The 27101-nt window shown below is 41.5% G+C and overlaps 1 protein-coding gene across 1 annotated transcript in view; it reads right to left on the bottom strand.

Annotated features, from left to right (window-relative positions):
• grk3 (G protein-coupled receptor kinase 3) overlaps positions 1-27101 on the bottom strand; it is a 101339-nt gene that overhangs the window by 37080 nt on the left and 37158 nt on the right. Inside the window, exons 3-11 of the mRNA XM_050052600.1 lie at positions 12333-12406; positions 12078-12179; positions 9591-9665; positions 7311-7372; positions 7155-7206; positions 4222-4313; positions 4033-4132; positions 1848-1926; positions 1146-1276 (exon numbers count right to left, since the gene is read on the bottom strand). Coding sequence (XP_049908557.1) covers positions 1146-1276; positions 1848-1926; positions 4033-4132; positions 4222-4313; positions 7155-7206; positions 7311-7372; positions 9591-9665; positions 12078-12179; positions 12333-12406 — 767 coding nt within the window. The remainder of the gene's footprint in view (positions 1-1145; positions 1277-1847; positions 1927-4032; positions 4133-4221; positions 4314-7154; positions 7207-7310; positions 7373-9590; positions 9666-12077; positions 12180-12332; positions 12407-27101) is intronic.

Genomic DNA, 27101 nt, shown 5'->3' with positions numbered 1-27101 from the left:
TTGATGGTGAATACAAGAGATAACATCATAAGCGTAGGAAACAATGTTGGAGACCCCACTAATTCACGACTTAAGCTCCAATTTCCGCTCACCAGGAGAAAAACTCTGCGTGGATACAGACAATAAAAGAAAAACCTCCTGTCCTGGTTATCCTCCGCTGTTTGGCAAAAAACCGTGACTCACTCTCTGTCTTCCCCCTCCAACACTCAGCCTCAAAGTATTATCTGCATTGTTCTGCACTGTTTATTGAAGCCCTAAAACTGTTCCCTGACTTCCAGCAGAATATATCTGTTATTATGGCAACCAGTCCAAACAGGGGGATCAGAGGAAAAACAGAGGACGGCTGAAAACATGGCTGATATCAATCTGTGGCTTTGAAACAGCATTTGTGGAGGTGTGATGGTGGATCAGTGGACTGAGTCGCATCACGCACATCTTTAATGTTTCAGGTTTGAATCTGTGTCACATGTCTTTCCTTTCTCTGGACTGTTTTCTAAATATTTCCATTAAATAATCTGAATATCAGACTTGCGTATAAATATATGTGATTAATTAATAGACTAAATTTTCTTTTATCATTATTAGTAATATATCAAAAAATAAAAATAAATAAATAAAAAGAATATATACAAAAATGAAATAAACAAAAAGAATATATAAAAAATAAAGTACAAAATAAATACAAGAATACATAAAATGAAATAAACAACAAGAATATATAAAAAAGTAAAAAGAAATAAAAAAGAATATATTAAAAATGAAAAAGTATATGAAACAGTAAAAAGAAATAAAAAGGACATATATAAAAATGAAATCAACAAAAAATACTGATAAAGTAAAAATAAATAAAGACAATATATAANTAAAAAATGTAAAAAAAAATAAAGTAAAATAAATAAATAAAAAGAATGTATAAAAATGGAAAAAACAAAAAGAAAACATATATAATAAAAAAAGAATACACAAAAAAATTAAATAAGAAATAACAAAAACAATGTATAAACATAAAGTAAAAAAATAAAAAGAATATATTAAAAAGCACAACGCAAAAGTGCATTCCTACATTATTATGCACTATAATCCAATCTAAAGCACCAAAGAAATCACCTGACATTCTTTATACGTTATAAAACCAGACAACGCACCTTGAGGTCTCTGTAGACGACGAAGCGGTTGTGCATGTGCTCCAGACCCAGGATGATTTCAGCTGCGTAGAAACGCATCTCTTTCTCACTGAACACACCGTGCTGAGACAGGTGGTAGTGCAGGTCGCCCCCTGAAAACACACACACATACACACACAATGATATACACAACATAGTGTGTCAGTATGACCTCATACTACCTCATGCCTCAATCAATATCCATCAATACATTGTGGTAATCCTCTCAGGGAGGAAAATGAGAATCGACTCCCCCCCCCAACCATCTCTGTCTTCACATGTATCGACTGACTGTATTTATAGCTCAGCTAGGGCTACAGTCTCATACTGTACGCTGTACCATGATGACTGTGTCGACTCTAAGAGGTGACTCAGGGCTTTGATTGTGAGACTGGCTGGAAACACTGAGTGCAGCCTCTGATGAAGAAACCCGTAAGAGGAAACGATGAGGTGTGAGCAGAGCAGAGCAGAGCTGGTTTTAGACGTGAGGAGGGATAATACAAATGCAGGTCGTGAGGCGTCAGCAGTGAGGTCAAAATCCCATCAACTCTTGATTCTCTGTGGGAGGAATGACCTGACAGTCTGACTGTCTGAGTAATCCAATCTGTGCGTCTCAGCATGGACTGACTGGGGTCGGGTTTAATAATCTGGGCAGGTGGGGGTGGAGGGTGGAGGTCATCCTACCGTTCATGAGGTCCAGGATGAAGCACAGCTTGTCGGGGGTGTGGAAGGCGTACGTCATGCACACGATGAACGGGCAGTCCTGCAGACACAGAGAGTCAGAGAGTCAAAATACAAATACAAGAAAGTAGAAATACTCCAATACGACTAACAGATCCTAGTTACACTGAAGAGCAGAAGTAGTATCAGCAAATAAATGATAATATTTTGTGGTTTGCTTGCTGGCAAAACAGAGACAGCACCTATTGCTGTTCTATAACCAGCAACCTCATTATGCTCCTGATAAAGAAGTAAAGCTGTCATACATTAATTAACTTTCATTTAGTTCATACAATTATCTAAAGCACACATTACCTTGTGTTTGCAGGTGGGGTACACTGCACAAAAGCCTTACGTAAAAGTAAAGTAATTATTACCAGGGATTTTAGTCCCGTCCGAACGCGCCCTGTCTGTAATCATTCCGGATAATGTCAGTAAAAATTACGGAGACTTTTACCTTCTGTAAAACGGTCCGAAGAAAATACCTCGGGTATATTAATCCCATGCGAACACGATCCTAAAAATATGTGTAAATATTTCGTCACGTCCTATTACAACCGTTTTTCCAAGTTTACAAAGTTTTCCGCGTTTTTTTCGATGATGGAGGCGCGTGAAGAAGCATTTTTTCCGCGTTTTTTTCGATGATGGAGGCGCGTGAAGAAGCATTCGGTGTTGTCGGCAGTCGTGATAGTGGACATTCTTCTAATGATGGCATAGCCCTTCGTGATAGTGGACATTCTTCTAATGATGGCATAGCCCTACTGTACGTGGGAGACCAATCAAGAAGGTCGAGACGAAAGCACTTTTCAGAGCCACGAGACTTCTGGTTGTGTTAGGTAGGCCTAATATAAATCCATATTGCTAATCGTTGTGTACACACAATCCTGATCATGGGCAATATTTCATATTGGGCTCATCATTAATTATTATTATCCTTCAACTGATGCTTACAGGAAGCAACGTAGCACGCACATGCCGACAGGGAGGTGACGCCAGGGCACACACCGAGTTACCACTCCCATCTCTGGTTGAATTACGGAGATTTCTTGTCCCGTGCAACTCAGACATTTATATTACAGACATCCTGCGGTAAACTGACATTAGTCCACATCCCTGTAAAACTAATCCCGTCCGAATAGCACTTAAGGTTAAGAACAAGTACATCAAAATTATACTTTAAGAGATACCTCACTGATATTCAACCAGTTTTGTATCGTAACAATGTGGGTCGTGCAAGTAGATAAACTGTTGTTAACTTTCATCCATCTAACCAGTGCCCAGGTCTCCATACTCCCCTCCCAAATAAAATTCAGTTTTGAGCTGTGTTCCTAGTGGCAGGCTGTAGTTTGAGTCAGCCCGTCACCAGGATCACAAAGAGTACAGACATGGATCAAAGGGAAATATAATAAATGAAAATTAATATCAATAAAATAGCAGAAAAACAGACAGCTCAGATAAAATCAGGATATGCTTTCAGATAGAAGTATGTTTTTGGGAGAGACTTGAATGAAGACATTGACTGAGACAGACTTATGTCCCAGGAACGTTATCCAGAGCCTCAGGGCCCTGATTTCAAAAGCTCTGTCCCCTTTAGTCTTCAGTCTGGAGCAGATAAAAGACCTCTGCCCGAGGATCTCACGATGCACAGATTTATCAGGGATTAAAAGGTCTGAAATGTAATCTGCCTTAAAAGTAATCAATAGGATCTTAAAATCAATTCTAAAACAAACAGGCAGCCGATGTAAAGAGGGTAAAACCGTTTGTAAAACCGTTATCGCTAACATAACGTCTCTAATGTGGACGTCTCTTTAACCTTTCTCACTGAAGGTATGACTTAATCTTATCTGCGTACATGGAGAAATATGTCTGTTCCAAAGTTTGTAATATTTAAAATGAATGGGAATGATCTCACCAGGCCCTATATGGTCATTTAGTCCGACGTAATTGGTGTAATGTTTTGTGATTCAAGATAAATAGGTCATATATCACCTGATAAGTACTGGGTGTAAATGTTTAAGAACAACTAATCTCCACGTAAGAACTGTGCTGTTATCTTTCTCAGTGCAGTGAGGCGTACATCTCTACTTCGCCTCGTTATAACAAGTCTTTAATAAACACCGAACAGCAGCTGCTGACGGGTATAACTCACCCCTGTGCTGACTAACGACAGCATGATTCTCTCATTGAGCGCGAGAGTCTCCCCCTGCTTCATCTTGATCCTCTTCTTGTCCAAACACTTCATGGCGTACCTGACATTCAAACAACAAACGCCACAGATGACACACGGGCAGTCACAGCATGATCGAGTCCTTTAAAGCTTTCTGTTCTCGTTCCTTACATCTTCCCCGTGTCGGCCTTCCTGCAGCCGTACACCTCGCCGAAGCCGCCCCGGCCGATGATCCGATGCACGCTGAAGTCGTTCATGGTCAGCTGAGAGGGGCGATAAAGAGAAAATTAAACCTGAAACCTGGAGTGACATCACTTTTCTTTCACAAGAATTTAAACTTTTGAATTTGAGCAAATTGGTGCGATTGGTGGATTTGAACTTCTCCAAGACTTTCATGACCGTGGGAACCCTGAAAACGGTTCAGAATCGCCTGCTTCTTCTCTTCTCTTTTTGGCACCAAATAACAGAAGTAAACACATTAGTTGCAGTGAAGTGCTGCATGACTCGTTATCAGTCACCGGAACAAACGCTGTTCTGATTTTGATCCTGATGATGCAGCATGAGTCACTACAGCTGTCCAATGATGTTACCGGTCAGTCCATATGGTGTGATGTTTACATCTCTTGGTTCATTTGTAGTAAGTCGGAGTAAACATGAAATGGACGGGAACTAAGAGTGTACTTTTGATTTTTATTTTGGTCTGGACCAGAGCTTTTTAAACTGAGGCGGGAGATTTGAAGAAGGGATGTCGAAAAAATCCACGTAGAAATCATAGAAAAAAGGTGCTGCTTATAACTGCAGAACTTGCCTGAGAACCATGAGGTTATTACGTTTTCTTTAGTATCAAAATAGTTGTCTGTACGTCCATGGGTACACTGCAGGAACTAGTAATAGCTAATTTGACATACTTTTAATGGAGACACTTTGCAAATAAAGGTTTAAAAATCCCTGCCTGACACTTTAAGGCAATTCTCCAATAATTTAGTATCGCTCGTCCATAAAGCCGAGATCCGAAGAGACAGATTCAACAAGATTAAGGCTTTTAAATGTTTACTTAACTGCCATAAATCTGCTTAGAAATCATAGAAACAAAACGCTCCTTATAGCTGCAGAACCTCCCTGCTTCACCTGAGCTGCTTATGAGTAATTCGGCATACTTTTAATATAGACAATTTGTAAATATAATCTACTAGTCCATACCCACTGAGTGCACAGTTGCCCACGTACAATTTCACACGGTGTGTGTTTGGGATACAGGTCATAGGAATTTTTAAAGAGAGTTTTTGAAAAACATGGCACTGACAGAATGACACACTGACAGTTTCCGTGATTATGTACAGCATACCATACCATGACTTAGTCATACCAAAAATTAGAAAACACCAACATTGGTCCACAGGGGGAGCCACAGCGATCGGTCGCATTTTAGCCATTTTGAAGCATTTTTCTGTTGTTATAGCGCCACCCAGTTGCCAATTAGAGTTAAATTTCTCCAGTCACCTTGAGGCGTCCTGTTCTACATATCTACCAAGTTTAGTAAAAATCCATATGGCGGTTAGGCCTAGATAAGAAATGAGCTCTCTAGCGCCCCCATTTTGTTTGATGGGGTCAATAATGGAGGGGTCCCCTCAGATTATGTGTGGTCATATGCCTACAAAGTTGCGTGGTGATGGGTGAAACCCTTGAGATGTTATACACCTTTATGTGATGAGCCACGCCCTCCGCAATATTCATTGCCTTATAGAAGCTCAGTTTTAGTAAGTTTTCCAACTTTTGCCAAGAGGGAACTTTAGATATTGGTCCCTAGATTATGTTCACCCAGTTTCATGCAGATCGCTCAAACTTCCTAGGAAGAGATCCATTTGAAGTGTTTTTCAAAAAATTCAAAATGGCGGAAAATCTATATAAGCGGAAGTTATGGGTTCTTGAGGCAAATGTGTTCCTCATGAGGAGAGGCATCTCTGTGCAAAGTTTCATGTCTCTACGACATACGGGGCATGAGATATGCCCATTCAAAGTTTGCAATTTCAATTGGTTGCTATAGCGCCCCCCTTTGGCCAATTGATGTAATATTGCTTCATTGGCATCCTCCCATGACCCTCTACCACTGTGCCAAATTTCACATGGATTGACCAAGTCAGTGAGGAGAAAAACGTGGAACACACACACAGAGTTTTCATCATTATATAGTAAGATAACAGTGGTTCAAAACTGGTGGGTCGCGGCACAAAAGTGGGTGGCAGGTCCTTTCTGAATGGAGCGCAAGTGGCTTTCAAATGTGTCAAGTTTGAAAAAACACACTTTATCTTTACAGACAGCTACTTGTCAGAGACAGCAAACTAGCTCGACGACATGGCCACACTCGTATTTAACTGTGTGGACCTTGAGCTAATGACAAAGGAGAAACCTGGACTCCATGGCAGGACTAGTTGGGAACCACTGATCTATTAAGTCTCTGGCTGTCACTTAAAAAAAAATACTCCAGCAATAAAGGACTGTACCTCAGGAAGCTAAAGAACTGAAGAGAAAGATTCAAGGGTACAAAGGTTTATTTGTTGCAAATTAACGTCCAGAAATTCGCTTAGAAATCTTGTTTTCTTCAGTATCAAAGTAATCCAGTGACAGCTGTCTGCACATTCATGAGTACACTGTAAACAGGAACTAGTAATAGCTAATTTGGCAAACATTTAATGGTGACAATTTGCCAATACAGGCTTAAAAAGTCCCTGCCTGACACTTTAACGCAACTGTCGAGCAATTTAGTATTGTACCTCCATAAAGCTGAAGATCTGAAGAGACAGATTCAACAAAATTCAAGGGTTTAAAGGTTAACTTATCAATAAATATCCAAAAACTGGCTTAGAAATGATAGAAAACAGACACTCCTTACAACTGCAGAACTTCACTGAGAATCATCACACAAAAAGCCTCAAATTAAGGCGAACAGTGTGGCGACATTATACTTCCTGTTGGCATCCCCAAAAGCACCATGGGAGCAGTAGTTCCAAAATTGAGAGCATGACTATCAGACTTGGAGGAGCTCTGGTCTGGACCCAATGAACCAAACAACAGGTGTGAACAGTGACTTTAAAGCTTGTACTCACGTGGATGTTGAGCTCCACGTTCTTCCACTGGCAAAAGCGAGTAAATTTGTCACTGAGGGGAAAAACACAGAAGGTAAAATGTGAATTTAGTGGATCAGTTGAACAAATGATGAAGCTATTCCATCCATCCCCTCCACCTCCGCCTCCCCGTCTCACCTCTCGATGAACTTCTGGAAGATCTTCCCTCTCAAGCTGTCACAGATCTCCACTATGTATGGCTGCAGGGGGACAGACAGTCGTAACTATGAGGTTTAAATTATCTGCCAATGTTTGTGAATATATCCTCTGTGCACTGCTGTGACGACTGATCTCGACTTCACGAAGCTTCTGTTTGCCTCCTTTTGTCTGCTGTTCAAGTTAATCCACTGCACAGAAATTCCTAGTGAACATTTGTGTGTTTGCTCCAAAGATACCTCGGTGTTTCCAGCTGAACATAAAAATCTGAGCGACACCGAAGGGCTTGCAAACTGTACAGGAAATACTGACAGGTTGATGTAATATCACTGGGGATAAACTGAATCCAGGATAAGAGCCGTGTTGTTGTAGTCTAAAGCGGGAAATTGTTGATTAGATTTACTGAGCTGAAAGAACTCTTGTTTCTCAGTATTTCATTTTCCTGGGTGGCCTTTTGGCAATTGATGCGCCTCTCTGAATGTATGAATGTAATTACCAGCAGCATGAATCTGAGAATCCGGAGTTTAAAAATAATTTTGATAGAGTTGGAGAGGATGAAAACAAACTGCAAATCAAGGCTGGGCGCTAGAAAATACACAAACACTTTTAGAAACATTTCCCTAAAAGTATACGGTTTGAGAGGCTGCCCCCTGATAGTCGACCAGAAAGGTCATTGGTCGCTTAGTTATAAGGAGCTGCCCCTTGTCAAAATAGATCAAAACCTATATGACTGGACCATGTGGGAATTTAATGTGAAAGGACAGACACAGGAAGTGTCCACGCTCAGCAGTCAGACAGGAGTCAGGTTAATTTCCTGCGGTTATTCCACAGGCTAGTTAATAACATGTCGGGCAGGAAATCCAAAGTGTGGGATCATTTTGAGAAGGTGAAGGACGAACCCAAGGTGATATGTAAACTCATCTTCATTGGTCGACTACAAACATGACGTATCATCTGAAACGTGGAAGTAGCTACATGCCCATTAGCCCACAGCGTCATTAACAGGCGGCTCGCTCAGTGTGTGACGTGCACTTGGAGATAAAATATAGGCCTATATTAATGAAGGTTCATTAGTACGGTTTGTATTTCTCTGTAATGTAGCACAGTGTTAACAATGTTACTGATACTATTCTTTCTCACACCTTCAACTCAAACCACCAATATATATCATTTAATAACTGAATTAATATTGTAAACATTCGGGCGACTAGTCGACTAACGGGCCTAAATGACAACTACTGGTTGACAAGGTATATTCTTAGTCGGGGGCAGCCCGCTGCAGCGAAAGTGTGTGGCGTTTCATCTCGCTATATTTGTGCTTTTTCGACACTGTGTCTCTTGGATGCCTGCTGCTTGCAGTCTGGCTCCTGGTCACTATCTTTTTATAAAGCCCCGACCTCACCTGAGTGCTGTGGGGGAACACAAAACATCCACAACACAGAGAATACAGACAGAGGGCAGAGTCTCTGCAGACAAATACACCACCACACACGAGAGTGGGTCATACATGACGACTGAGAGGGATTACTTCTGCATGAGTCTACACATTGTGTGACACTGTTTTTCAGGAAAATCCTCCACAGTGAACCTTTAATAAGGAAATGAGTAACTTTCGTAACCCGCCGACAGAACATTTCCTGGCAACTTACTAACAGCCAACAGCATCACAGACACAAAGCTATTATTAGCCGCAGCAAAGAACGACCATAGGCGGCCATCACGTTAATCTTTATGAGATTCCTAAACTCAATGGGGAAGATTTTTTTTTTTTTAAATTACATATATCAATATTGACAGGTGATGCAAAAAGTTTTATTTGTTTTGTTTTTCATATCGCCCAGCCATCACACAAATCCACTACAGCCATTTTGAGAAAGGTCAGAAACTGCAGCGTCCTGTAAAAGTAAGGCTTGTAAAGGTTACTGTGTGTGTGTGTGTGTGTGTGAGAGAGAGAGTGTGTGTGCGTGCATAATTTACACCCTCAGATGTGTCGAGGGTGCAAAGTACAAAAATAAGGGAGGTCTCCAATACTTTAATTATCCACTGTCGGCCATCACTGCAGAGCACAAATCATTTCTTGTGCTGAGAGTTTAGTGTGTGGTATTTTTATTACATTACTCTGAATATAGTTTTGTTTATGTCACAACAGGGAAAGCACACCTGTGAACAACAATACATCATATGACATGTGTTTCTTGCTGTTAAATCAGGAAAAGAAGAAACTCAAACACTGATAAACATGTTGAAAGGTTGATGTTTTACCTGGAAGAGAGTCGGGGGAACCTGTTTCTTTGCTAAGTGACTCTGCACATGGTCCACTGCTTTCTTTGAAAACGGCTGAGACAAAGAGGAGGAAATAAAAGGAAGGGTCATTACAGAAAATGCAGCTTTACCAGTAGTTTCAGTTCTGTTTTCTCTGTAAGACAATGTGTGTCCCCTAGTGTAACACAACCAGGACGTCACCATGAAGAGGACTAATATCTGTATGTGAGTGGGTGGGTGGGTGGTGTGTTTAATAACTTCCTCCCTTCAGACAGCAGCGAGCATTAACTCTGCTTTACATCCTAAATTGTTGCCTTGCTGGAGGACAAAAGCTGCACTGTGGTGTGCTGTTCGTAAGGGATATGAACGCCATCACTCTGTGCTCCAATATGTGCAAAGTCTTAGATGTTTATTGAGTAATTTTAGATTAAATCCACTTTTTTGAGTTGGTAAATCATAAGTAGAGTTACTATAATATAGTATGGACGTAGTTTGGTCTCACTCTGTCATATTTATTTAATTTTTCTGGAGAAAATCCAGTAACTGTGACCACTAGAGCAAAAAACAGTCAAAATAAAACAACAGAACTGAACTGTAGAAGTAAAATTATGCTTATTTATGCCAAATAATGCTAATTTATCTGACTTTTTTGTCAGCATCATGTTTAAGTATTTAAACCTATCCAACATAACTATGTAATGCATAATTCAAATGTTGAATTCAACTACTGCACTCAGCTGTAGACCTTTAGTGATCATTTAAAAGCAAGATTGAGGGTTAAATTTGTGGAAGAGAAAACAAAAAAAAACAACAACAGCAAAACTATATCAGAAATCTGTTTACAAACTCTCATACACTCATGCAGAACTATACTAAGGGTGCTTTCACACCTGCCCTGTTTGGTTCGGTGCAATCAAATTCAAGTTCCCCCTAAAAGTGGTTTGTTTGGGCAGGTGTGAACACAGCAGTCACACTCAGGTGAGCACCAAACAACCAGACTGAGACCTTCTTGAAGAGGTGGTCTCAGTCTGGTTACAAAGGAACTCTGGTGCGGTTGGTTTGTGGTGAGAAGGTGTTCCGACCTGGATGTGAAGCAACTGCAGTCACATGACACATTGTTTGGGTTAAACATGAGCATGTTACAGTCCTGGAGGATTATTAATGTGCACCTCCTCCTGTACTGCCTTAATATGCACATTCAGCACATCCAATGCATCAAAACATTGTTTTCTAGTTGGAGCCGCGCCTCGTTTTCAAACTGTATGGTTTGACTAAAATGAACAATGACAGCAATATAGTCCACGATGAGCAGCGCTAAAATCAACCTGCGTAGTTGTCCCTCCATTGTGACATTAGAAAGTGTCACATTTATCTTGCAAGTGTACTCTTCTTCAACGTTTGCTTTACTTCCTGGATTTTTCCCACATGGAAATTCTGACCAATCAAGAGCAGCTTTCTCACACAAGGCATTTGATCTGGTCCACGAACATGAACCAACTCTAGGCAACAATACAACTTTGGAACAAAATTAGTCCCTGATTCAGACCAAAGGAGACGACTCTAGGGCTGAAGGTAGCCTAACAGTTAAACCTATCTATGCTCTCTTCAAAGCCAGACTCCATTGACAACAACAGTAATTTTACCTCACTGAACACAGGAGCTGCTGGTCTACCGCTGCTTCGATCAGTTAGCTTGTTTGTGTTATTGTGTGACTTCGGGGAAACCGAACTAACCCTTTAAAACACCAAAGTCACACAACAACATAAGCAAACTGACTAATCGAGGCAGCAGTAGACCAGCAACTCCTGTGCTCAGTGAGGTAAAATTACTGTTTTTGTCAATGGAGTCTGGCTTTGAAGAGAGCATCGATAAGTTTCCCTTTCAGGTCTCTCTTAAAGACGTACTGAGCATACGACTGGATAAATGAGACTTAGATTATACTGCATGAGTTGTGTGAGAGTTTCTAAACTGATGTTTTGATATAGTTTTTCTGTCATTAAACGTGGACCCCTATGACTTCAATTCATCAATAATTCTCTCAGATTTGGATTCTTCGTTCATCATGGAAGCAAGCGCAAGTTTTCTTCATTAACTGAACCTAACACAGGGTGAGTAACTGATATACAAGTGATCATTTGAGGGGTGAAGTGCTCCTTTAAATGAGTAGAGCTTCAAAAGCACTGGATCCTACACTTCCCATGATGCAACCTGAATGTATGTTTTGCTAAACCCTCCTTGCCTCCAGCTACATCTTTAAAACTCCATGTCCTCAGTTTGTTCTGCAGCTTTTCTAGAGGAGTACGTTTTTATTTTCTATTCTTCCAGTCATCTCAGAGCCCTCAGATGAGACGGGGAGACGTCAAGTTGGGAACCACTACATCACAGAGACAGAGCCTCCTCGTCCTAGCAGGTGCACTTTGTGTGTCCCTGCATGTACTTGACCTGGAGTGCATTAGTGACGCAGTGTGGATCAGACAGTGCGCTCACATGTGAACATGACAGCAGCTCCTTCATGATGTAGCCGTCGTAAATCTGCCGGCTGCGGCTCAGCCTCTCCTCCTCCGAGTCCAGCTTCTCGTAGTCCTTAATCTGAAAGAAGACACGCGAGGTCATCTCAGCGCCACGACACAACAACGCAAAGCACTTCCTGGGAGGGCTAAATGGGAGCAAGCGGGATTACAGGCCTAATCTCTCACCCATCCCATGATGCCGTCTAATCCCGAACACACATGGGACACTTACTTCTTCGTAGAACTTGAGCTGTGGCACGGCCTCGTCGATCTCATTCATACAGAAGTCTTTGAACAGTAGGAAGCCTGGAGGACAGGAAGGAGAGACACACAGTGAGGAGGAACATCCCACACTATTGATTCATTTACAAACACGCGCTGTTGTTACAATTAACCCGATGCCAGTGATAAAATCATTGTGTTCTGTGAACTTTTTTTAACCACGACAGTAGCACCAGAATTACAATCAAATGTATTTATAGGTCTCCACATTCAAGGAGTTTAGGTGCCTTACAACAAAGCCAACGAAGAAAAACAAGCACTGCATAACTCAGGAGTCATCAAAAAGCAGAAATCATGGTGATTGTCATGAAATTTGATCGGGATTTTTCAACTTGAACCCTATTTTTACTGCTGAGAACAACAGTTTTGGGAATTGGTCCTCCACAGCGCTCAAATAATTATTTGAAGTGTCTGACAACATTTTGGAAAGCATCCCTTCAGAGACAGACCTTTTTGTTTAAGGGTAAAATCCTTTTTGTTTAACCAAAAACAACCCTGAAATCGCTGTCCTCAAACCCACCAGACTCCATTTAAATAAACGGTAATTTTATCATCATGTAACACACTTCGTTAAAAGTCGACAGAGGCAAAATAAAACCTACAAAAGCTGTCTTGGTTCATCTTTCTACTTTTCTGACAATCCCCAAATCTAATTTTGTTGAAATAAACCCTTAATTCAACCAGTAAGATGTGTGAACATGCTGCCTCTATACATGCTTAAATCACTCGTCATTTAAATGGAGTCTGGTGGGTTTGGCCATAGTGAATTTGGGGCTGTTTGTGGTTAAACAAAAAGGATCCTACTCTATTTCAAAAAGCTCTATCTCTGTAGGGATCCTTCCCATAATGTTGTCAGACACTTACAATAACAATCTGAGCCTGTCAGTGGCAAAAACAAGCACTTTTAGTGGATGTAAATTTGTGGTGCAAACGCCCTGAGCGCAGCCACTGGCTCAACATCGGACCAGTTTAAAAAGTGTCACCTCCATTAGTCACTCAGACACAAATACATACTTTACTTTAAGGTCCCCTGAGGATAATTCCTACATGTGTTCACTCCGTTTCAACCACAGGAGCACAACAGTAACGTGATAGTTAAATGCCCCTCTCAGAGTACAGACAAAGAACAAAAAAAATAAAAAATGAAAGGGTTAGAGATGCTTCATTCCTTCACAGTCCAACACCAAAACATCTGTATGTGCTCACACAGGAGAGTGACCTTATGTACAATTCAAATGTGGATCTTTAATAGAACAGTTTCAGTAGTAGATGGACTGGCACAAAATGTGGTTCAGACATTCAAGAGCTATGTCCCAGTTTAGTGCTAGATACTGTTTCTGACAGTCCGTATGCATTAAAAAAACACCTGTAAACTACTTTCCCACAATGCAACACACTGCAGAAACTGAGAAGTTGCTCCAGTTTATGAGTGTGAGGTCAGGGCTGTTTGACGCAGGCATCCAAGAGACACAACTACAAAAAAACAGATGGGCTCGCCCACTTGTACAACTGGCCTGTCCTGAACGACAAGAACAAACATGTTCTTAACTTTTATTGTTAACTATTAAAATGAGAAAAAAGTCTTAGTGGATGGATGTATTAATCTACACAATCCAGAACAAGAGATAAACTCTACTGATAGGATTCTGTGTTTCATTTTCATGATTTGAGCGATATATCAGTGTGTGTAATTAATACAAAGTGTTGCGGGTAAATAATAAGCTCGTCAGCATTGAAAAAGATTTCAAAAAGTGTTGCGAACAACTTGACACGCTGGTCCCTTTCCACAGCATGTCCGCCATTTCTGTTTCTAGTGAGACTACCTGTTGGAAACCAGGCAAACGGTATGAACGTCTGTAATTTGACTGAATGAACTCTGACAGGAAGGTTTTTGTTGACAACTCCAAAAAGTATTTCCAATGTTTAAATCCTGGTGATGTGCCCGGTGAGGCAAAACGACAAACGAGTGATTCCGGATTTTACTTTTACTTTCATTTTCTCTGGCAAGCATGTTTACACACAGTAAGCGACAATCCTGCATAGTGTACCTTTAATGGGCGAGTCAAAAGTCAGTGAACCCAAACGTGTCCAACAGACACACACTGAGGTGAACAGCTGGAACATCACATGAAGGTGTGATTGTAAGGGCAGCTCCATCTACTGTATTAGCCTCAATAATGGATCCAGGTTGTCTTGTTCTTATTAGGGCTGATACTGCAGCTGATTCTGAGCCTCCAGCCTCCAAATGTACACACACACACACACACACACACACACACACCCCTCATAATTACAGAAGATGGCACCAGGCATTATTTGGCTGAAAATGACTCTAAAACACACCAACAATGGATTCAAATCTCACGACGAGCAGTCAAATCTACACTTAATGAAACATTATCTGAGGAGGAAGAAGAAGAGGAGGAAGAAGAGGAGGAGGAAGAGGAGGAGGAGGAGGAGGAGGAGGAGGAGGAGGAGGGGGTGGGGGGTAAAAACGCATTCACATTGCTTTAAGAGATGAGATGCGCTGTTGCCATGGCAATTGCCTCCGTGGCTACGGGCTATGTGTGTAAAATGGTGTGGAGACACAGAGATGAGATGTACAGTAGACGCTGCTGCTGCCCGCCGGGAGGCCGGGCCGCTAGGTTATGGTGATCCCCTGATTACTGTCTAACGTCTGCAGCATTATGACACCGCTACATGGTTTCACAGTTCACTGTGGTCAAAACAGAGACGTCAGGAGGACAGAGACGACGAGAGACAGGAGGACAGAGGAGGAAGGAGCCGAGCAGCAGCAGTGTGTTGGGGCTGTTTGCTGCTGAGACATTGTGGCTCTCAGTGTTTGCGTGTTGGTGCGCTCCCCTCTGTGGCTTTACCTGATTAGCATCAAGTATTAGCAAAAATAGACGGCTAACAAGATTCTTGACACAGATCACGAGTCTGATCATCACTCTGACCTACACAACTGTCCTGGAGGACGTCACGGTGGACTGTCGCAGGAACAAGGTGTGAACTGAGGTTGTTGTGGCATCAGAAGAACATATGATGCTCCTGAACAACATTTAAAATGTAATTAATCAGGGAACTCAATCAAACTTACAGTGCAATTATACTTTGCCCCATATCAAGTAAGAAAATGAATATGGTACAGAGGTCACTGCTCCATAATCCAACACTACTACGACAACCTGTTGGTTTAGACAGCACTTCAATTGTGGTTTTGCATTTTTATTTAAACTTTAGATTTTTAAAAACTGTGTGTGTGTGTGTGTGTGTGTGTGTGGACTTTTTTTTTGTTTTTAAATAAAGGAGGAAAAACCCTGTTTCCAAAAATACCCACATACAAGTGGTGTAGGTAAACCTGTGAAGAAACTTTTACTTTCTTTTTATAAGATAAAATCAGCAGCAGCTGGGGATAAGAACTGAAACCTGATTTTCAACAAGCCCCAGACATAAATGATCAAATACCAGGGCTGTATCCGACTCAGAACTATTCCAGTGGGATCAGATTTGGCTGTTCAATACGAATATTCAAGGATTCAGGTTCTTTTTTATATATATAAAGTTTTAAAGTTTGAACAGGATCAGCAGGACGTTCAGTCTGACAGCAGCATTCATGTAATAAAGTACAAGGTAGCTGTGCTAATGACAGATTGGAAATGCGCGACAACACTTTTTGCCAACGCTAGATATGACACAAAAGCCAGAGACTGTGTTGTATTATTTGCTGTGAGCTGTAAGTTTCTCCTCCTCACGCCGCTGCATTGTGTCTGCAGCTGTCTGTACCAAAGAGCAGAGTAAAAAGTCAAGAGCGCTCACTCCATAGCTAAAATGGGGACCCAAAAAATCCCCAGAAGTAGACTGCACAGCACGCCGACGAGCGAAAAAACAGACTTGTGTTTGCAGCGTAAGATTTGCGGACATTTACGGCCTGTATTCTTCTTTGAGTTAGCCACTAACTGCTACCAGTTGCTTTTTAAATCTCCCGTGGTGGGTTACCAGGAGAATACGTACTCAAAATGACATACGTTCAGCCCATAGTCACGTCTTTCTGGCTTTATGTTTGGGGCTGTTACTACCTCCGTTACCGGCTCAGAGGTCAGACAATTCTGCCCAAACAGGGCAGGTGTGAAAGCACCTTAAATAACCTGTATGATGCAAGAAACAGCTGGCCCCCAGGTGTTTTCACATTATCTAATCTGGCCTTCTTCAAAAAAGTTTGGACACCCCTGCTGTGGTATATTGTATACATCTAGTGTGTGATATAGAATCGGGACAGAGCAACACCCTATGAGCTCCTGGAAGGCTTTTATTTTGACACATCTGTGCAGGAAGTGTTGGTTTCACTGACAGCAGCTTAGCACTGAATGAAGGAATGGCTAAGGGTGATAAATAAGTGCATCTCAACTCTTTGTCTGTTTGAAAGAAAAACATAGCTAGAGCAGAAATTATTTGCCAATCGATCAATTATTCTGATTCCAGCTTCGAATTGTTAAGGATGTGCTGCTTTTTGTCTTATGGGATGTGAAGTATACTGACGTCTATTTTAAAATACAAAGTTATAAACAGAAGAAATTAGAAATGAAACAGTCTTGTATTAAAGACCCGACTGTCTCTGCAGATAAACAGGCTTCTGCAACCGTCTGAGAATCTGTAACTTGTTTAGTGACAGGAATCAGGCCCAGAACAAAGAGAAAATGAGCTTCTTCACTTCTAAAAAGTGGCTTTTGTTTCAGTTTATTGGCCTCCCTGATTCAGTTCAAGGCGCGCTCGCAGCAGAAACCATTTGTTTTGGGCCTCGTGCCTACTATCATCCATCCTCCACTTCTTCCCCTCTGCTTTATCTCTCCTCCAGACGTGATGCATCATTTCCCCTCTGCTCCGACACCGACACTCAGGCTCATACAAATAAACGTGCTCACATGCATCCACACATGGTGTGTATGTACACAGCCGAGTGCACAGGGCATCCTTGTTTGCAGAATGGGTGCTACTGACAACCCTCCCCTCTCCCACACACACACAGGTTTTCAACAGCGAGGACTGAACGTGTGAGAGAGGCATTAAGAGAGAGGGACAGCGGGGAAAAACGACAGTTCTTACATCACCAAGACTCAAGGATTAACCTTAATCGCTGAACACTTCAACACTGCCCAGCTAATTCAACAAATGGCCTCTTCCAGGGAAGACACACACACACACAAACACACACGCACACATACACACACACCTAAGCTCAAATCAGACACGAGTTCCTCTGAGCTTTGTCTCATTAGCGAGATCACCTGAAATGTCTAAAAATACCAGACTGGCTTGCTCTGACGACAGCCGCCGTCCTCCATCATCTGCACACACACGGGCAACAGTTGGCCGCGCTGTGAGGAGCAGGTAGAGGACTGGAGTCCAGAGCTGGTTCTGAGCTGAAACCAGAACTGAGGAAGCCATATGAAATGTGGCATCAGATTTCTGAAAGACTGTCTGAATCGTCCAACGTCCAAGTTCCACTGTAAAGGTCGACTCCATTTCTTTTCCAAGTATTTCAAATGGAAGGATCCACTCAGCCGTTAGCAAAGAGCAGTGACCGAGGTTAAAGTACTCATAACAATATTATTGTAATATCCTGACATTTTGGAGTCTTTAGGCTTTCACACACCGTGGGCGTCATGAATATGTGACACAAATTTTTTGCATGAAACTATTCATGCCTGCAGCGATGCAAATCTGCAACAGTTGCAACAGGTCCAGCGTTATGACAAGGTGACATGACGTCCACTCCGTCCAGTGTGGTCGGTTGACGCCTGAATTCAAGGTGCATAAGCTCAGAAAAATAAACCTTGCTCTGAACAAAGTTACGTTGCTTTTTCACCATGTAATATCTGCGTTCTGTGTTAAAGTTCTCGTGACAAAATCAGCAGTTTGAAACAATATATTTACGTGTGAATTAATCTCCCAAACGCCCCAGTGTTGAAGACCTTTAGTCAGACTGTTGTGATGACATTTTAAGGCCTTGACACACCATGTCGATGTTTGGCTGCTGGTGAGCGTCTGTTGCCCTAGTTTTTAAATGGGATTTTTACATGTGCGTCAGCTCTATGCAGAGCCTACGCTGTTGTGAGCATTTATACTTGTGCGGTGGTGTGTCTGTGTCACTCTGCAGTTACACCTCCAAAACACTAGTCGAAGGTGGAGGTTTCTGTGAAGTGCTGTAAAGTTTAGTTGATTCAAAACACACATTAAACGCACATTAAACATGGCTTAATAGAGACAGTTTCAAACACAAGTACACAAATCAGCTTCACTATAACTCGCAGCATTCACAGACAAACACTTGTCTTTATCTGGACACATTTTCCCCACAAATACAACATGCTAACGTTATTAGCACAAGCCTATGGCATTTTACATTGTATAAATTAGCCTAAAGGTGCAAGGACTTTTCCTCTACTCTTAAGAAGCCACAGACAACATAGGTAATGTTACAACATTTTGGCTCCATTACAGCTCAAGAGGTTCACCGATAAAACAACTGTCTTATACTAAACACGTTTTCCAAACATATGCAACATGCTAACGTTATTAGCACAAGCCTATGGCGTTTTACATTGTATAAATTAGCCTAGCGACAAGCTGAGATTTCCTCTGCTAAAGGAAATCCCTGCTAAAACAGCTAAAGTCAGGAGGGCATGAGATCGAAACAAGCATCTTACATAAGGTAAGATTACTTTTCTTTTGCCACTGAGCTCTTTCACAGAAACGTTTCCTGGTGGTTTGTGTTACTGTGCACTGGCGCACCGTAAATATGCTCCATTCTTTTAACACTTGATTGTGTTGTTAATGTGCTAACTGGCTAACTAGCATCCTGACGCAGACGTATTTCCTCTCATGAAGGTGCGGGACGTACCCGCTGGTTGGCTGTTGTCTTTACAGCGTGTTCATGTGCACCTTTTGGGCGGAGACAAAGGTGACGTGAGCCAAGGCAACAGCCACCTTTCGTCGCCACTAGTTCTTCAATGTCACTTTGGTGCATCTGGGCCTTTATCGACCAAGAACGAATTCGGCAGATTAATCCATAATGCAGACAACTGTCAGGCGTGGCTCTAATCGGAGCTACAGAGGAGTGAATATGGCTGTAATAACAGTGTTACAGGTTTCCCTCTCCGCCCTGCTGTGTAAAAAGTCAGCAGATACAGTCAGGTCCATAAATATTTGGACATTGACACAATTTTCAGCATTCCAGCTCTGTACAACACCACAATGGATTTGAAATGAAACAATCAAGATGTGCTTTAAGTGCAGACTCTGAGCTTTAATTTGAGGGTATTTACATCCAAATCAGGTGAACGGTGTAGGAATTACAACACATTTTATATGTGCCTTCCACCTTTTTAAGGGACCGAAAGTAATTGGACAATTGGCTACTCAGCTGTTCCATGGCCAGGTGTGTGTTATTCCCTCGTTATTTCACTTACAAGGAGCAGATAAAAGGTCTGTTACTATCAGTGAAGCAAGTCATCATTAGGCTGAAAAATCAAAACAAACCCATCAGAGAGATAGCAAAAACATTAGGTGTGGCCAAATCAACTGTTTGGTACATTCTTAAAAAGAGAGAACGCACTGGTGAGCTCAGCAACACCAAAAGACCTGGAAGACCACGGAAAACAAGTGTGGTGGATGACAGACGAATCCTTTCCCTCGTCAAGAAAAACCCCTTCACAACAGTTGGCCAGATCAAGAAAACTCTCCAGGAGGTGGGTGTATCTGTGTCCAAGTCAACAATTAAGAGACGACTTCACCAGAGGAAATACAGAGGTTTCACCACAAGGTGTAAACCATTGGTGAGCCTCAAAAACAGGAAGGCCAGATTAGAGTTTGCCAAGAAACATCTAAAAGAGCCTGTACAGTTCTGGAACAACATCTTATGGACAGATGAGACAAAGATCAACTTGTACCAGAATGATGGAAAGAGAAAAGTATGGAGAAGGGAAGGAACTGCTCAAGATCCAAAGCATACCACCTCATCAGTGAAGCATGGTGGTGGTAGTGTAATGGCGTGGGCATGTATGGCTGCCAGTGGAACTGGATCTCTTATATTTATTGATGATGTGACTGCTGACAAAAGCAGCAGAATGAATTCTGAAGTGTTTCGGGCAATATTATCTGCTCATATTCAGCCAAATGCTTCAAAACTCATTGGACGGCGCTTCACAATGCAGATGGACAATGACCCGAAGCATACTGCGAAAGCAACCAAAGAGTTTTTAAAGGCAAAGAAGTGGAATGTTCTGCAATGGCCAAGTCAATCACCTGACCTGAATCCGATTGAACATGCATTTCACTTGCTGAAGACAAAACTGAAAGGAAAATGCCCAAAACACAAGCAGGAACTGATGACAGCTGCAGCAGAGGCCTGGCAGAGCATCACCAGAGATGAAACCCAGCGTCTGGTGATGTCCATGGGTTCGAGACTTCAGGCAGTCATTGACTGTAAAGGATTTGCAACAAAGTATTAAAAAGTGACAATTTGATTCATGATTATGTTAGTTTGTCCAATTACTTTTGGTCCCTTAAAAAGGTGGAAGGCACATATAAAATGTGTTGTAATTCCTACACCGTTCACCTGATTTGGATGTAAATACCCTCAAATTAAAGCTCAGAGTCTGCACTTAAAGCACATCTTGATTGTTTCATTTCAAATCCATTGTGGTGTTGTACAGAACTGGAATGCTGAAAATTGTGTCAATGTCCAAATATTTATGGACCTGACTGTATATCTGAGGTGAAGCAGCACTGGAAAAAGAAAACCATCATTTTGTTTCAACTCAATTTTGGAACAAGTAAAAAGAGATTTCTTACTGATGGGTCACGTGAGACAGAGGATGACTTGTCTGTGTTGCATTATACATACACTGACCTTTACTGGTGGAACAGAGCCAGCACCGAGCAGACCTCAGTGTGCGTGTGTGTGTGTGTTCTGCACAATGTGACAGATACAACATCAGGATTAGCAAACAATGTTAAGTATTCTCCTGATCTTGCTGCTCTCTTGCTCTGCAGTCTGATGGTGATTACTGAGTGCGAGTGCAGGCTAAAGAGCGCCGCTGTCAGCTGCAATCACTGAGGTGAAACCATTTGTTTTGACTTGTGATTTCAGAAAAAGGGTTTCAGATACAACTCTGGCATTGTGTCAGAAATGAATCCACTATAAAATGGATGCAGTGATGTAGAGGTAGGGCTTGTTTTTCATTGCTTTGTTGATCCTTTAAAGCCTCAGCTGATTCTCTCGGCCTTCACTCCCTTCATTTTCAGCCTTGTAGCAGAGTAACTTCAAGTCATAGCTAGTCATGTCATATTTAAATGAAAACCATGTTGATGGGACATCTCGAGTGCTGTCGAAACGTATTGATAGTGTAAAACCAGCAGAGCTAGTTTTCCCATAGTCCCATCATGCCTTGGGTGGTGTACTGGTGTTGTGGTGGTTGTGATGCTCCTGTTTCTCCCTCTGGCCTGTGACTGTCAATGGTGAGATTTGTATTGCAATATTAGCTGGCTGCTGGTTTCACCGAGGGAACATGAGTTTATCTTGAAGACAGCACTAGACGCCTTACTCCGGGGGATACACTGCCTGGAAGTCCAAAGTCGGGGAACAGAATTCTCCTGTGCGTAGTTAAGGCAATAGATTTCATGAAATGTTGAGACAGCAATGCCAAGACAAAATGCTAAATATCTATTTCTTTTCATTCTTTTATTAAAATCCAGTAATTTTTTCTTAAAACAGTAAATGACGTGTGCTCACATACCAACCAGTTCCAACCAATAATATCGTGACATCCACCCATCAATCAATCTGCAACTCAATCAATCTGTCGCTATGTCTTCAAGTGTTCGCAAGAATTGATTCACTCTGAGGATAATGGTATGTGTGGCAACTCCAAATTACGCCCAAGGCATTTTACCGTGGACTGTATCAGCAATTACTGGGATAATTCGATGGGCTTTGTCCCTCTCTTCCTAACAGATACTGCTATGCTGATAGCGTACACCGTCAGGGCCTCTTCATGTTTATTATGACCAAGTGGCAACAACCGAGGCTTCAAAATGAAGCCGAACGACAAAAACTGCAGTTCCTCTAATGGCCACTTGAGGCTGGCTCCAAAAGCGAGTCAATCCCCATAGACTTCATGTTAAAATGCCCAACTTTACAGCAGAAATAAACATGTTTAGAGTCTGTTGCAAAAACTATTTTGGTCTCTATGAATAATTTCAACATTCATGACAACTGTACAGGGGGTGAATTATCATATAACTCGCCCCCTGTTTCGGTTGCCTAAAAAAGCTTTTTCGATGACTCGACCCTCCGATGAGTCAAACATGTAGTTTTACCTGTAAGTACATTTTGTTGTAGTGGTTTTGAGCTTGTGTTTCGCTAGCAAAAATTAGCACAAGTGTTATCGCAGTTGACCACTGACTGTAGAGCACCGTGCTAACCAAGCCAGCAGCTAGTGTTAAGGTTAGATCCACCCTCTCGTCAAAATATGGTCATATCTGGCTCCAAAAATCCAAGATGGCAATGGGCAAAATGCCAAACTCGAGTCTACAAACCAATGGGTGACATCAGGTTGGCTACGTCCATTATTTCATACAGTCTATTGGTCACAGGCTCGCTGGCTGGGACTTATTCTCTTTAAAGGACAGTGGTATATGTAACCGCTCCAAATTATGCACAAGGTTCATCACTTTCATCCTGATGGATAGTGGTATCCCGTCGGTGTACAGCGTTTGTTATGACACGGCCACTTTTAAACGATAAACATATTCTTCTTATCATTATATCCTCCCTGCCTATCCTGTCACACTTGGAAAAACATCACGATACTGAAGCTGGATATTCTCGAAATGCTGTTTTATCTGGACTTTAGAGAGTAGATGACAGGTATATCCTTCAGCCCAGAGGTTGATATACACCTAAGCAACTAACTTATTATTGATAAAGAGCTACAGAATATTCTCACAATTAATCAATTAATCTAAAAATGTCATGAAGTATTGAAACTTTCACTGATTAGGTGACCAAATCAAATGTCTTGTTTTGTCCAACCAACAATCCGAAACCCAAAGACGTTCAGTTTACAATGATGATAGTAACTATAGTTGCCAATAAATTTTCTGAGGATCACCTAATCAATAATCAGCTGATCACTACAGCTCTATTCCACAGGCTTTTAAGGACCGTCTTCCTCACATTGCAAGGCATATTACTGATATTTGAAATTCCAAACCATAACCATTTCTCTGAACATGAATCCATCCTCCGCTGTAGATTTATTTCCCCCGAGGTCTTTTATCTGCTGATTAAAAAGGCAAAAAAACCTAGAACTTTGTATGATAATTAATAAAACCTGTCAGCGCAGCCTGGACATGATGTCTGAGCTGCAGAATATAACAAATCAAATATTCATCAGACGCAATTAAGCCCTGATAAATGTGGCGAACCCTAATTTTTATTTCTAAATAAAGACAGAATTACGTATAGCCTTAAAAAAGAAAGTACCAGCCTTCACGTGCTAAATTTAAAGGCACTTCCATGAGCACTTTATCACCACAGGACTGTTTGCAAAAGTTAAAACAAATGACAGAGCGGATGTCTTGTCCTGGAACAACTTTGACTGTTTGCAAAAGCAGCTGCGTTGAATATGCTAAACAACACGGCAGCTCTTGACATTTGAACACGCTCTACTTGCTGTGCAACTAACATGGAATTATGGACACCTTGAGACGTTTAGTTCATGAAAAAATAACAAGCTAAGAGAAGCAGGTGCTGCATGTGGAGAGATAATACAGAGCGTAAATCATACACGCGTATGATTTATACAAGTGGGTTAAGACCTAACTAGACACGCAGGACAAGACAATAAAGAATACAAGCATATGGAGAGTGTCTGCAGGCCTGACGCAGCATGTTAAACAGCTTCATCTCATCCAAGTTGGATGCATCTAAAGCAATATTTGGGACTATTATTATCACTCAATACACATGGGGAGAAACTGATGTGGTCACCAACAGATGGTGTAACCTTTAATATGCCTGCTAATTTTACATTTCTAAAAGATGAAGACAAAAAACTCATTATGAACCAGTTCAAATGTACAATTAAGGACAAAGACAAACGCACACTCGCTGCCAAAATCTGTAAAGGAGGGGAGGCGAGGGAACGGTATGGGTCAGGGGAGAAAAATGGAAAATGGGCAACAAAGCGAAAAAGCTGACATCTGTCTCTGCAGTGTGTAGGGGAGAAACAGTAAGCCAGTACTGAACTCCAGCCGGAGTACTATTAAATACCAGCAACACTGGAAGGCAACATGAGGTATGGTGCCAGTGGCATGATGGGTAAACACACAGTGAACCCAGCATCTAAAAACAGCAATGCTTTCAAGTGAAAAACATTAATTTCAATGGAACTGCTGCTATCAGCAAATTCACTTACAGGGGTGAGTAACTCCCAGTGTGTTCAACTGTGGTGGACTTTGACACACAAATTTTCACCGTTAACCAATACTACACTGTCTTCACAGGACCAGCCTCTGTGGAAATGAAGAGGTGCAGAGTCCAAACCAGAGGAAGCTATCATAGCAACTCAATCACCAGAGAAAAAGTCTGCATTGCACATTTCTGCAACCCTCAGATACATTACATTTGCATGTTATTATGAAGTGGATATGTTGAAACTTTACATTTCAGTAGTGCTGTGTTTAAGGTGTAGTTAGGATTAGGCACAGAAACCACTTGGTTATGGTTAGGAAAAGATCATGTTTGTTTTTAAAATACACAGTTTTGGGGGGACAATCCCCGTTGGGAAAGCAGCATTGTTTCTGTAAAAAAAAACACAGCAATGTTTTGGTATAACAACCACTGTTCGTGCCACTGTCCCAGCAGGAGATGCAGCAGTGTTTTTGGAAAAAAACCCCTGCTTTTTGTGCAACTATCCCAGCTGGATAAACAAGCTCGTTTGGTGCCTGAGCCATGGGTCCCTGAAAAACACAAATGTGGGGCTAAGAACCCACTGGAAAAACAGCCACTAGTCACTAAAAGAACCCTAAGTTCTGGGGCTGAAAAGCCACTGCAAAAATAGCCATGGGTCCCTAAAAAATTCCCACCATTGGGTGTCGAAAACCCACTGGAAAAACACTGATAGGTACCTAAGAGACATATATTCTTGTAGGGTTAAAAAAAACGGTTGGAAAACAGTAAAAAATCCCTAAAAACACCCAAGTTTGGTGGTTACACCAAACAGTGACAGGTCCCTAAAAGCACCTGTGTTTGGGGGGGGCTAAAAACTTGTGGAAAAACACCAACATATCCCTAAAGAACACCTACTTTTGGGGGTTAAAAAACAGTTAGAAAAAAACGACAGGTCCCTAAACAACACCCAAGTTTGGGGGCTTTTTGAAAAGCCACTGCAAAAAAAGCCACGGGTCCGTAAAAAAACACCCACAGCTGGGGGCTAAAAACCTGCTGGAAAAACACCAATGGGTCCCTAAAAACACCTACTTTTGGAGCAAAAAAATAAAAATAAAAAATAGTTGGAAAAACAGCAACATATCCCCAAAAACACCCAAGTTTGGGGGCTAAAACCCATTAAAAAAATAGCGAATGGTCCCTAAAAACACCCACGTTTGGGAGCTAAAAACCCACCGGAAAAACAGTGACAGATCCCAAAAACACCAAGGTTTGGGGGCTTAACAGCCACTGCAAAAAGAGCCATGGGTCCCTAACAAACATCCATGTTTGGGGGCTAAAAAGCCACTGGAAAAACAGTGACAGGTCCCTAAAAAATAGCCATGTTTGATGCTGGAATCAGAGCCTCCAATACCTAAAGAACACCCATGTTTGGGGGCTAAAAAGCTGCTTAAAAACAGTAACTGATCCCTAGAAAGTACTACAAAAGAGCAGCAAGTCCTCCAGCGCTCCATGTAGAGCTGAAAATGCAGCTGGACTCTGGAATTGTCACAAGAGACTCAATTAATAGCTAAAGAGCGCCTGTAATTTGTTACCCATGCTGAACTAACCATTACTAGTTAAGGCTGATGTATTTGTTTTCTTCCAGAAACAGGTCATGTAATAGGGGCATGACGAATCAGGGAAGGACACATCATGACTGATAAGACCCAATCAGGAGGCAAACTTGAGTGTCTACATTACGTTTTTAAAAGTCTCAGTTCCTGCCTGTCCAAACTAAACGCAAAGCAGGGTTTAAAAAGTCTCTGTTTTAGATGTTTGAAAACACTGAAGTGGTGTGAACACAAGGCATTAACAGAGAAAAATGTATGCATTTGAAAACGAAAACAATAAGTGTGACTGTAAGTCTACAGAGAGCTGAAGTGAAACCACAACTTTCAGAAGTAAGTCAGTAAAAAGTGCTCACTCAAAATCCCATTGACAATTGTAACAACTCTAATAACTAAAAATACATACTTGGAACAGAGCCTTTCTCAACAGTATGTTTTGTGGCTCACTTCATGTTTAGATAAGGGCGCTAGTCTTATGAAAAACAATGTTTATTCAATATTTGTTTTTCAGCTGCTTTTAACAAACACCATATTTCTCGTAAGCCCTTGACATTCGTTAGCTTAACGTCACAGCTCAACAGAAGAAACTACTTTATATTTTTGTAAATTTTAACTGACTATCCCCAAACCTTGTCACACAACTACACCGGTTAGA

This window comes from Epinephelus moara, chromosome 9 (assembly GCF_006386435.1).
Source record: "Epinephelus moara isolate mb chromosome 9, YSFRI_EMoa_1.0, whole genome shotgun sequence".
Classification (NCBI taxonomy): Eukaryota; Metazoa; Chordata; class Actinopteri; order Perciformes; family Serranidae; genus Epinephelus; species Epinephelus moara.
Note: the sequence above shows the minus strand (reverse complement) of the source record. Positions and strands in the feature narration are given on the sequence as shown.